The following is a 12,267-nucleotide window of genomic DNA, read 5'->3' as shown; positions in this document are numbered from 1 at the left end:
ATTTAAATAAGTATATGTATATATATCAACACATTTGTAAATTTACTGTTTCAGGGTAACCTAAAATATATTGTCTGAAGTTCACCATCTCTAGATAAGCAAGGCTGTTAAGGAAAACAAAACTATTTTTAATATCTTTGAAAATTGCTTCAGACTTAACTTTAACACAGCAAAAAGGGGAAAATTGGTTTTAATTAAATTCTTCCTAGCAGTGCTAAAACTAATTCTTAAGGGTAAGGGTGGATGTGTTCTATAATTTTACAACAGGACCACCACCACAACATGTTCTTATAACCTATTTTGAGAACTGGAAATGATATCATTATAGAGTTCTTTATTGATCTTAAGGCTTTAGCCTGTGCTAAAATCCATACACCCTGAAGCTTAATGAAAACTATCAGAATTTTTATAGAATACAAATGAGTTCAAGTAAAGGTGGAACCCCCTAAGATTTCAAATTGGAGAATTTTGAAAGCAGGCTGTTCAAAAGAAGAAATGTCAAATAGCAGGGTGAGGTTTGATGGCAATTGTGGATTACTCCATGGCTTTGTTGGAGGTCATATTTTCTGAGAACCAGACTCATATATGAAGCACAAAAACTATTGGAGCAATGGTCCTCTGTGTAGACACAAGTGGCATTATTACTGTCTTTTTTTTTTTAATTCTGGTATCCATACAAATCAACTGGAACCAGAATGCCTATTAAATAATAGGCATTAAATATAAATCACCAATATTAAAACTTGAAGTTTGAATTATTTTGGTTCTTTTTCTAAAGTATACTAGTAATCTAATAGGAATTAATTTAATTAGAAGCTATACAAAGAAATTGTTGTATTTATTTAAACAGCATGTGTATTTTATTTTTTTAATACCAGGTTCAACCTATATACTAACTTTTTTCATATAAAAGGATCAATTGACTGAACATGAAGGCCAAAAATAGTGTATATATCATTTTCATACCTAATGATTTTAAACAAATATGGTAATGATTTTATTTATACAAATAAAGTGTATGTATCCTAAGGTGAAGTATTTTACTTCTAAACTGATTAAAATGATAGGACCATTTAATATTAATTAATTGCAATGGTAGATTTTGATTTGAAATTTCTTTGGAACTCATACCCAAATAAGCAAAAGCATACAATTCAACTTCATGCTTACAGAGCAATTTCATCAGCACATTTCATGAAACTTGGCAGCTCTTTTGATAAAATTCTATTTTCTCTAACATTTGATAATAGAACTGAAGGACTTAAAGATCCCTTAAATATAATGACCAAATTTAATTACGTCTGAAAATTTGAATTCTGTTGTCATCTGTATACAGTCATAAGTAGCAAAGATGTCTGTCTATGAGATGCAGTCCTTTATTCTAAGAAGGTAAACAGGGGTGTCTTGCCTCCTAAGAATTGCTTTCAAAACATTTCCTTAGTGGCACTCTACTAATTTCCAGGATGTGGGTAAGCATGATGATTGCATATGGTCACATTCTTCTATCAATAAAATGAATTCCAGGGAGTGCTGCATAGACCACACGTAGATGATTAGAAGTTTGCTGTGCTAAATGCAATTGATGCATTGCAGCAAGAACATATGAACAGTCATTTTCTTCTTATGAGAGATGTCTGGAAGAAATAACTGGACACTGCCAAGAAATTTCCTTGAATCATCACTGGGAATCAATGATTATTTAAAATGTTTGAAGAACACAGCTTTTGGTGAAGAAATACATCTCAGATAAACCAATGCCAATTTAGATATTGTTCAACACATTTTATATAAACTAGCATTAATTTATATGAAGCATTATGTTCCTAAGCTGTTCTCTACCCATTAAATCTTTTATGTTGATACCATAGTGTTGGTTTGTGATTTTTTTTTTACTTAAATTTTATTTTATTGATGGCAGTTTACACTTTATAGTCCTGTAATGACTGAATAGAAATGAAATAGAAAATTATCAACAGCAGTCAGTTTTGATTATCAACTGGTATAACAACTGTAGAAAGGTGAGCACATTAAATTTAAAATAATACATTTATAAATGATTAAAGTCATGTAAATGTCAAAGCAAAAACAATAAATTGTATTTCAATATCTAAGATACAATTAGATACACTTTAATGTTATTAAATGAACACTAGTGAAATTTTATACATTTTAGTGAGTCTTGTTTTAAAAGCATATTATGAGGAAAGCCTTTTATTTGAGGTATAATTTTTGAAGTATAATTTAAATAAAAATATAATTATGCTGGCTGGACAACAGTGGCATTTCTATATCCTACATGCTCAAATTAGGAAATGACTGCAAGCAACTATCATATCACATTGAAGTTCATCAGTGTTTAAGCAATCAAATAAAGAATCTAAGTAACATTTGTGGGTTTGAGCCAAATACTTTTATAGTTTTAACACTGACTTTGAATAATAACATATAGTGTAAGCCATTGCTAAACAGTTGACAATTAAGTTAAGCTTAATGCTTTCCAAAAATCTTAAATATAGTGTTTCATGTAAAACTTCAACATCCCACAGTTTCTTCTGTTAATATCCCAGATTAATGTTAACTAGATTTTGGAACACGTGACTTCAAATTTAATATTGACATTTAATTATGCACATAAGATCGAACAGCACAAAATTACATACACTACTCTTATCATCAATACAATGTGATTTGGTGGGAATAGCTATTTTGTAATATGACTCCAAATGTTATATAAGATATTGTGTAATAGCATACATATTTTATATCCAAATATCTGTGCTTTTTTAAATTTAAGAATCTAAGGTCTCCTGATCATATCCATGGTCTGAAAGAAGTTTGTTTTCTTTATAGTCTAGTAAGAACAAGAGAAAATTTACATGCTTGTAGAGGAAAACATAATTTTTGTCTTTAGAAATTTGCATTCTAGTAGAAACTGAGAAACTGAGGGAGAACTTTTTTAAACACACAATTATTTTTGCTTAAGTCCTTCTCAAATAATTTATCGCATAGAAAAGGCTTGGCCAGGTAAAAATGTACACATCATTTTTTGAAATTATAGCTATCATTTTCTATGTGGTCAAGAAATGTTTAATATTGTATGCAAATTATTGTTTCCATACCTAGAATACATTTTCTCTGGGCCATTTGTTGAGATGATCAAGGAAATAATTGTTATTATAAAACAATATTCTGGTACTAAGTAATACCAGTATTGTGAATCTAATAAGAATGTGCCTGAACTGTACAAGGTCTTAAATACTGTTCTATGCTAGAACTTTGGGGTGTTATGATCAATTTGAGTCTGTGATTACTTCTAAGAATAAATAAATGAATGACTAGGTTATATATATCTAATGTAATCATTTGTATCTCAGTTGATATTTTCCACCTGAAAGGAGAAAACAAGTTTTTGTGTGAATTTCACATGAGTGATTTTTACAAATAAGTATTATTGCAGTGATTAACGTTTCAATGTTGGGGCTGCCTCTATGTCACTGGTTTTATTGAAGAAATTTATATCTCTAACTTCAATAGATCAGTTACTAAACTGAATGACAACTAAATTAAGATATGCTTGCCAGAGATTTTAAAATATTTCATGTAAAACTTAAAACTCAAATTTAGTTTCCTAAATGTGGACTTTGTTTTTTATAATCTTTACCATAGTGCTTTTATATGTACTGATATATATACATATGTATATATATATATCAGTACTTTGCAGATGTTCAATTTGTGATATTGTGATATTAGAACTAGAGGACACAATGAAGAAAAGACTTGGGCCATGAAATAATTTAAAGTAATGTCCTGTTTATCTCACATAAAAGCTAAGAATTTTCTTTGACAATTACAAACCTCCATCAATATGTAAGCTGGTGGGTAATATGTTATTGCTAAAGTTCTCACCCATTTTTCAGAATGATTTATATCATATTATATTTTAGAGTATGTCTTTAAGGTATTTATATACTTTAAAGTGACACTGACTTCTAAACAAAAGATTTCTGAGTCTGGTTAACCATTGGAACTACTCATTAAGCATTTAAATGTACTAAAGAGCTGCATATGATTTTAAATTTAACACTTAGAAGAGAAAAATGGCAATAATCTATAATAATATATCAGACTTGATTTCTAAGTGTAAAATACATATATACATGAACACACACATGGTCTTTTCTACTGTAGTGCCGTTCAATTTGTGGAAAGTAAACATTATGTTATAAGAACCATTTAGAAATGAATATTGGATGATATGACTAGGTCCTTCCAAATAAAGGCAAATTCCTTTAAACTCCTTTGAAGGCAAATTCAAAATGGATCTACATCATACTTGATATCATGCCATGGTACCATGTTATGTTGAAGCTTTAGGATAGTGTGCAGTCTTAAAATAATACCCTGAATCACTGATAGTAGTTTTTTGACAAATAATTTTACCAAAGATATTAAAGTCATGAAAGAAAGAATAGGATTAAATCTACTTTTTGTTTAAAGTGCAAATTCTTCCTAGTACAACCATGACTATTTTCTTGATACTATATCATAAATGATTTACAGTAAATATCTCTAGTATAAGAGAAAGTATAGTTTAGTTTTATTAAATTTTCTTAATTAAGGATTTTAGTCAAAGGATAATATACACATATATGTGTGTGTATTATATTATATATTATATATATACACATATATATGTTAAAAATTAAATTGAATTATTCTGAAATAGCTTTAATTTGGAATCAAGGAACACTAAATTTGTCATTTCCCATGTATTTTCATACTAATGGTAGATTATTTTTAGTACAACTTTTTACAATTAGAAATTTTTCAATGATTTCAGCTTAATTTCATTATTTGTGATATTCTGGTATACGTCTTCCTAAAGTTTCTTAATGATTAAAATGTTTTTAGTCATTTAATTTTATACTATTTCAATTACTGCCCAGAAATTTTTATTAATTTTATTTAATCTTTTTTTTACACTCCAGATTTTATTCCTCCTCTTGGTCCACCAAGTTGATATTTTAATATGATTCTCAAAAATAAATGTTTTCTAACTCTGCTTAGCTTGACAAGAATATCACAAACAGTACAAAAAAATATTACATATATATTGAATATTTACTATGAGGTTTAATTTGTATAAAACATACTGATAAGCCAGATAGCATCCACACAATAAACATGTTGGTTTATCTATCAGTAAAATAAAAAGCCAGTTGAATTCAGCAACATCTTCAAATCATTCTTCCTTTGCTCTATAAGAACAAGTTGTATTTATTTTATAGCAGTTCATTTAATTGGACCAGGGTAATATAACCAAGTCTGATATCTATTTGAACATTTTAAGCCTTTTTCGTATATTAATTTTCTAACATGATGACTCACATTAACTCTTATTAATAGCAACTACTTGTTGGAAATAGAAATAAAAAGATACAAAGTTTTTTCTTATATTAATTTTCCAGTATAGTGACTCAGTAAATGATGACATAATAGCAACTCCTTATTGAAAATAGAAATACAGAGGTAATAGAAATATGAAGAAAGTTGGCATAATTAATCCTGAAATCTCCTAGAAAAGAAATTCACAATTTTGGTGGATTGATCATGCAAAATAAATATTCCATTAGTCTTTACCTCATACTTTAGGCATATTTAATTATTCTTGTAAAAAGTTGACTGCAAATCCTTTTTTCTTTGTTTTTGGGTGTTGGGGGAAGAAAATAGTAAACAAACAAACAAAAACTATAGATTACCAAAGTAAAAGTATAATCAATTACCTTAAATAGAAGAAAAACAATAAAATTTAAGTTAGATTACTTTTTATTAAAAAGTTGTATTATTATTAAAAACTTGTTTTGAAGTTTGTTTGTAGTAGTAGGATATTTTAAAATTAAAGTACATTTAAAAACATACCAATTATTTGTTTTTCTTTCATAATAAATTGATTTTAGAGTACTGAAAATTATTATACTGAATATTAAGTTCATATTTTACTGCATGTCTATTAGGGTTGTCTGTAATTTGAGCCAAAATATAGCAACAAAGAATAAAATAACTGTAAGCTGTTATATTGCAATACATACAGGTGTGATTGTGCATGCATGTGTATGTATCACTGAATCTTTCATTCAGATATTATAGAGTCATAAAACACACCTAGAATTCATTTTTTATTTTCTTGGGCTTTATGGCATTCATCAGTACAAATGACTCTTCTCATCATCTGTATACTCTCAGAGTTTCTCATTGCCAAAAATTTAGTTTCTATGGGACAGGCATAGGTTAGCTGTATTTTATGCCAAAACAAAATAATATTGTTAGACAGGGAACTCTTTATTATATACTGTCATAATGTCTAAAAGTCTTTAATTAGTATGTAAAGTTTATGACACTTTTAGAACATCATATATGATAGAAAATTAAGATTTCATACATTACCATTCCTTTTTTCCTATCTTTTTTTCTGATTTCACATACATTAAACTCAAGTGTCCTTTTGGAAGGAAGTGTGATTTGAAGCTATTAAGATAAGCCGTGTAATGTGGAAGGTCAAAATCATTAACTGAATCCCAAATTGTGTAGCTTATCCCAGTGACCTACATTGTAATTTCCATTGTATTTATGACTGGCTTTCAAAAACGTTCTGTTTTCTGTATGAAAGTAATGCAACAATACAAATAGTTGTAATATACATTTATTTGAGTGTCCAGCAATACATGTTCAAGTAGTAGAATTGTGAGTTTATCTAGATATGCCAAATGTGTTTCATACAGGCTAAAATAACCCCATTCTGTCATGTGAAGATACAATTCACTTTGTGATCATTATTTTTGTGTTTGAGATTGCATTGAGGGTTATATTTTAATGTTAATTGTATGTACACTTAAAGATATATGTAAGATAAATATAAAAATTGTGAATTTTAGTTCCAATTTAGGATAATTTTTCAATCCACAAAATTATTCTCACATTCTGTGAATCTTAGAATTGGGAATACTCTTCAGACATCCTGATATATGATTAATTCAGTTTATACAGTGTCTTTAGAAAGCAACCTCTATTTAATACTAAAATACAAGAGATCTATAGGCATAGAATGAGAGATAAGTTTTAAATAATAGATAAATCCATGTGCCTGTGGAAGATCAAATGATTCTGTCACCTTATTCACTATACTTTTGAAGATGTAATAGAAAATGGCTTTGAAGAGACAGCTCTGTGTTTATGTTGACAAGAACTATATTTTCCTGGAAAATATTCTCCTGTGTTGATCTCTATTTTATGTTACCTTCTCTGAACTTCTGTCACATTCTTACTAACATAAAACTATGGTTTGTCAAGTGTCAGTCAGGATGTGAGTAAGCTAAATCTTTTATGAATTATTTTTATTAGTTTTCAAAAGTAGGATTCTGGCAAATTTAATTTAAATAGTTTCACATTTTTTGAGTGACATACCTCTTCTCATTGCAAATCATTGAATGGTATTTTGCTTTATAAATAACTTTTGGGTGGGTTAAGCCATAGAAAAGGTGAGTTGGGAACTGCATGGAAAACATGATTGTGTATTATTCGTTTGGGGGAACCCAAAGGAATATCCATATGGTGAATAACATTTTCTTGATTTCAGCCAAGTTCAAAACTTTGAACAAACAGATCATTTTTAAATGATAACTATGTGTCATTGTTGTTGTTTTGTGTTGTTTGTGTGCGTATGTATTTTCTTTTTCATTTTAACCAGCCTCTTATACCTAGAAGTCCCACAAGCAGCGTTGCCACGCCCTCCAGCACCATCAGTACACCCACCAAAAGAGACAGTTCTGCTCTCCAGGATCTCTACATCCCCCCTCCTCCTGCAGAACCATATATTCCCAGGTATAAACTATCCAGGTTGTTATACTTGGCAGTTTCTAAGTAAAGATTAATCTAATAGCTTCTGCACTATGAAGTCAGTTCTTTTTTTTTTCCTTTTTTTTTCTTTTTTTTTTTTTTTTTTTTTTTTTTTTTTGTCGCTAAATAATGTCATCACATGCTGAAGTCAGTTCTTAAATAACAATTTGAATTTTTTTTGTTAGGCATTCTGAGCACATACTAAAAAGTAATTCTTATGATAGCAAATGTGTTCTTCTTAATAACAAGTTATCTCACATAATAGGAGAGTAATATTAAATAACCATGATTATTTTACAAGGTAAATAATTAGGGAAGATTTTTGACTGTGAAGCCACAAGAAATGTCAGTTCCATACAAAACATTTCATGTTTTTAAATGGATAGTTATGAGATATTTTTTATACTTTCTTAAATAAAAGTAGAAAGTTGTATTTACCATATCAAATTTTAGATGCTCATCAAAGGAATATTGTAAATAAATCTTTTATAGGGTAGGAATTTTGGTAGTATATAAACATAGATTGTATTTTTAATTACAGTTATATATGATAAAATGCTTTCTTACCTTAAGGGAAAAGGGCAAGACTAGTTGAATTAAAAATTTTCACACAATTACATTATTTAAAAACATTTAAGGGAAATTTTGCTCTGTTCTCTTAAAAATGGTCATAATTTTAATGTCTTGACTGTATGTACAGTCTTATAATGCAAGTTATATTTTGTACTTAACCAAATTTCTTTCTTTGTGATGTGAATAAATATTTTATAGCTCCTTAAGCAATTTTAAGCTATAGTAACTAATTCATTTTATTAAACCAAGTATGTCTCATTAACTGTAAACAATATCCACTAGGGCAATGATCTTTTAATCTGACTCCTTAAATCTAGCACATAAGTATAGATTTACTATGTCTGCATATACACATATAAATTTAAGAAAAGTGAAAGTGGTTATATTACAGTGAATGCATTAAGTCCTTCAGAAAACTCATGCTATGAATGCATATATACACATATATTTATATATTTAATTATATACATATTTGTACATATTATTACTTTATTACACTGAAAATTTTTTTTTCCTTGGTACATTTCTCAATTTTACATGATTCAGTATATTCCACATAGTCATGTTTAATAAAGCTGACCTGTGGATAAAAGGCTGCTTCTCCATAATAGCATGTTAGAGAAAATGCTAGCCCTTGCAAATTTCTTCCATAGAGAATGTCTATATAAATATAACATGATGAACTAATAGGTCTGAATCACCCTCTGGTACAAACTGCATTAATATTCATGTCCACAAGCCTCATGGAGAATTCTGCAAATGTACAGATAAATATAACCTTACTCTAGTGTCATGAGTTCACTAGGGCTGTTTCTAAGCTAATTGCAATGTCAATTTCTTTTCAATAGAGAGCTAACAGTAAGAAAAACTAACAGGCAATTAGCTTAAGAAGAGCTTTCAGCTAACTGAAAATGAAATTTGCACTAAGATTCATATTTGTGTTCTTCATGTTTCAGAACCAGTTATATATATGTATAGTTCAGTAATTAGCAATATATTTGTTTTAAGAGGTAAAAAAATAAATGATTATTTAATGGTAGCTATCTGGTGAGGAAATACAGTAATAAGACAATTTTCTAATTGAGTCAGCTTTGAGAATATTATTGCTTCTACATCATTAAAATATCTGGATTTTAATTCTCTACTTTGGACATTTAAACATTTCCTTTTAGATAGATAAATACAGATTTTTGGTAGGCTAAGATTCATAATTATTAAATTGACAGATTTTTATAAATTCATCACCATTTTATAAGGTCCAATGGGAGATAATTAAAATATGACTCAGTTTCTTTTGCAAGTTCAAGATTTTAGTCATGTTTTGATATAAAATGAATATGTTCATATTTGATAGTGCTGATTTGTGGTACTCTTTAGGATAACGAGGAGCACCTATCACCAATGAAGCACAATGATTCATGAGAGGAAAAAACATTGCATTTATATTTATAGTCATATTCTAGAAGACAATTTTTAAAATAAATTTTCACAGATAGCCAGGGAAAGATTTCATAAGATAAGAAAGGTGTTGTTTACTAATCCTAGAAGGAAGCTTTCATTATGAGCTCAGTCGTACATCACTTTCTAAAAACAATGGCCTTGTACCTCAAACTACTCATAAGGAAATAAATTAAACCCAAAAGGAAGACATTTTTAACAAATTAACAGACAGTACTCATTAATTCTCACAGGGTTATAGAGGTGGAAAAACACAAAAAGGTATGTCAGTGGAGAGGGCTGTCAGGGAACACTGAGAAGCAGGAGCACAAGAGCGAGGGATGGTATGATAAAAATGCACTGAACACACAGGAAGTGTATAATACAATTTAAAATTAAATTACTGTACAAAAACAAAAAAATTAAAGGAAATGTTTTTAAATAGCTAAAAGAGGGTTTAGGGATCTCATAAAATATTGAGAAATTTCTCTCCTGATATTATTACAGATGAAAAAATTAATTCTCAAATTCCATTCCTAAATTCCATATCCATATTTTACCTTATTTTCTATCCTTTCTCCATAAGAAACTTGCTAATGTGTAATTGCTATATAGCCTTTCTGAGGAGATACCTAGAGTTTTAATATTTATACTAATCATCAACATTAAAATTGGTATATATCAATAACCTGCTGTTTGAGCTTCTTACAAAACTAATTTATGTGGTAGTAGTATCTTTCATTACATCATAGTTTCCTTTATATCACTGATAGAATCGTAAAGAGCTTTGTTTTTTTCAGCAATATAAATTCTATCAAAACCAATAAGATAAACAAAAGAAAACAATATGGTTAAGTTGTTAGCATTATGCCTAGTATCTATCCTTTACCTAAAACCAATCTATGTTCTGTAATTGATTTTCTTCTTATGACATGACACAGTGAAAATTGGACTAGAGCAGAAGTTAAAAGATCCGCCATGTGTTTCTAGCTGTGAGGTATCTCTATGACACTGGGGCCAGTTATTTAAACATTTGGTCTCACTATTATGTGGAAGAAAATAAGCATTTTAGCTTATCCTATGATTCTCAAAGAAATCTTATAAAGATCTAAAGATACATTATAAGGGAATGATATTGTTAGTATTTTAAGACCCCTGTAATTTCGTATGGCCCTAATAATACGTTCATCTCTACCTTCACATTGCTTTAGGGATGAAAAAGGAAACCTTCCTTGTGAAGACCTCAGAGGGCATATGGTGGGCAAGCCAGTACATAAGGGATCTGAATCCCCAAATTCATTTCTGGACCAGGAATATCGAAAGAGGTTTAACATTGTTGAGGAAGATACTGTCTTGTATTGCTATGAATATGAAAAGGGACGATCAAGTAGTCAAGGAAGACGAGAAAGCACACCAACCTATGGTAAGAGTTCTTCTCTTATGTTCTACAAAAGCTGTTTCTGCCATGAGTTTCTCAATTACCTTTCACAGACTTTCAGTTGTGAAACTACTTGATTGCTCTTGTGAATTTAAAATTCATCAGTGACTCCATGTACTTCTGAGTAGACTAGCAAAAATTTAAGACAAGATAAAAAAATTATTCTAGATTTTCCAAAGAATAGGGAACATTTTAACTCAATGGCATGTGAAATATTAGAATCACGTGTGTATCTTCTATGATAGAGGACAAAAATAAAATAATTCAAGCATTTTATATAAAAATAAATACTCATAATTAACATGGATTCTTTGAAATAAAATCATTTTCTTAATTTGCAAGGATTTGTAAAGACTCTTTTAGGTAGGCTTTTCTCGGGAAAGTATAGTATAAGGCTTTATATTTTTTGAGAAGTTGTGCGAATGATCTTATGTTTGAATAGAAGAAATTTTTACCTAGGAAGGAGTAAGCCTGTTTAGCTCATAGATGAACCTTGAGTTGCTATGTTAGGATTTTTTTTTAATTGTTGACTCTTGAGTTTTCATATATAAGCAAGAAGTTAACGTAATCACAAATGGTTGAAATTGATATGATGTATCTCTAATATTTGCATGTGAATGTACTTAAAATGTAAAATGAATAGATTTAATTGGAGGACTTTGCTTTTCCCTGTCCAGTTTCAAAGTAAAGAGTGAGAAGCATATACTTTGGGAAAAGACAAGATTTTTCCATGATCATTTCACCTGGCTTCATCCTCTGTTCCCAAACAGCAGTTGTTTCTTCTTGCACATGCTTAATTTTCTTCTTTTTCTTTTTTTATTAGATATTTTATTTACATGTAAATTTCTCCCTTCGCAGTTTCCCCTCCAAAAAACAAACAAACAAACAAACAAAAACAACAAAAACAAACCCCTGTTGCCTCC

At 29.2% G+C, this 12,267-nt stretch overlaps 1 protein-coding gene across 7 annotated transcripts in view; it reads left to right on the top strand.

Annotated features, from left to right (window-relative positions):
- Cnksr2 (connector enhancer of kinase suppressor of Ras 2) overlaps positions 1–12,267 on the top strand; it is a 226,767-nt gene that overhangs the window by 129,852 nt on the left and 84,648 nt on the right. For all 7 annotated transcript variants that reach the window (XM_031370058.1, XM_031370042.1, XM_031370067.1 and 4 more), the window contains 2 exons: positions 7,748–7,881; positions 11,118–11,329. In XM_031370058.1, the coding sequence (XP_031225918.1) occupies positions 7,748–7,881; positions 11,118–11,329 (346 nt within the window). The remainder of the gene's footprint in view (positions 1–7,747; positions 7,882–11,117; positions 11,330–12,267) is intronic.

The sequence above is a fragment of the Mastomys coucha genome, chromosome X, assembly GCF_008632895.1.
Source record: "Mastomys coucha isolate ucsf_1 chromosome X, UCSF_Mcou_1, whole genome shotgun sequence".
Lineage (NCBI taxonomy): Eukaryota > Metazoa > Chordata > Mammalia > Rodentia > Muridae > Mastomys > Mastomys coucha.
This window is presented reverse-complemented; position numbering and strand designations above follow the sequence as displayed.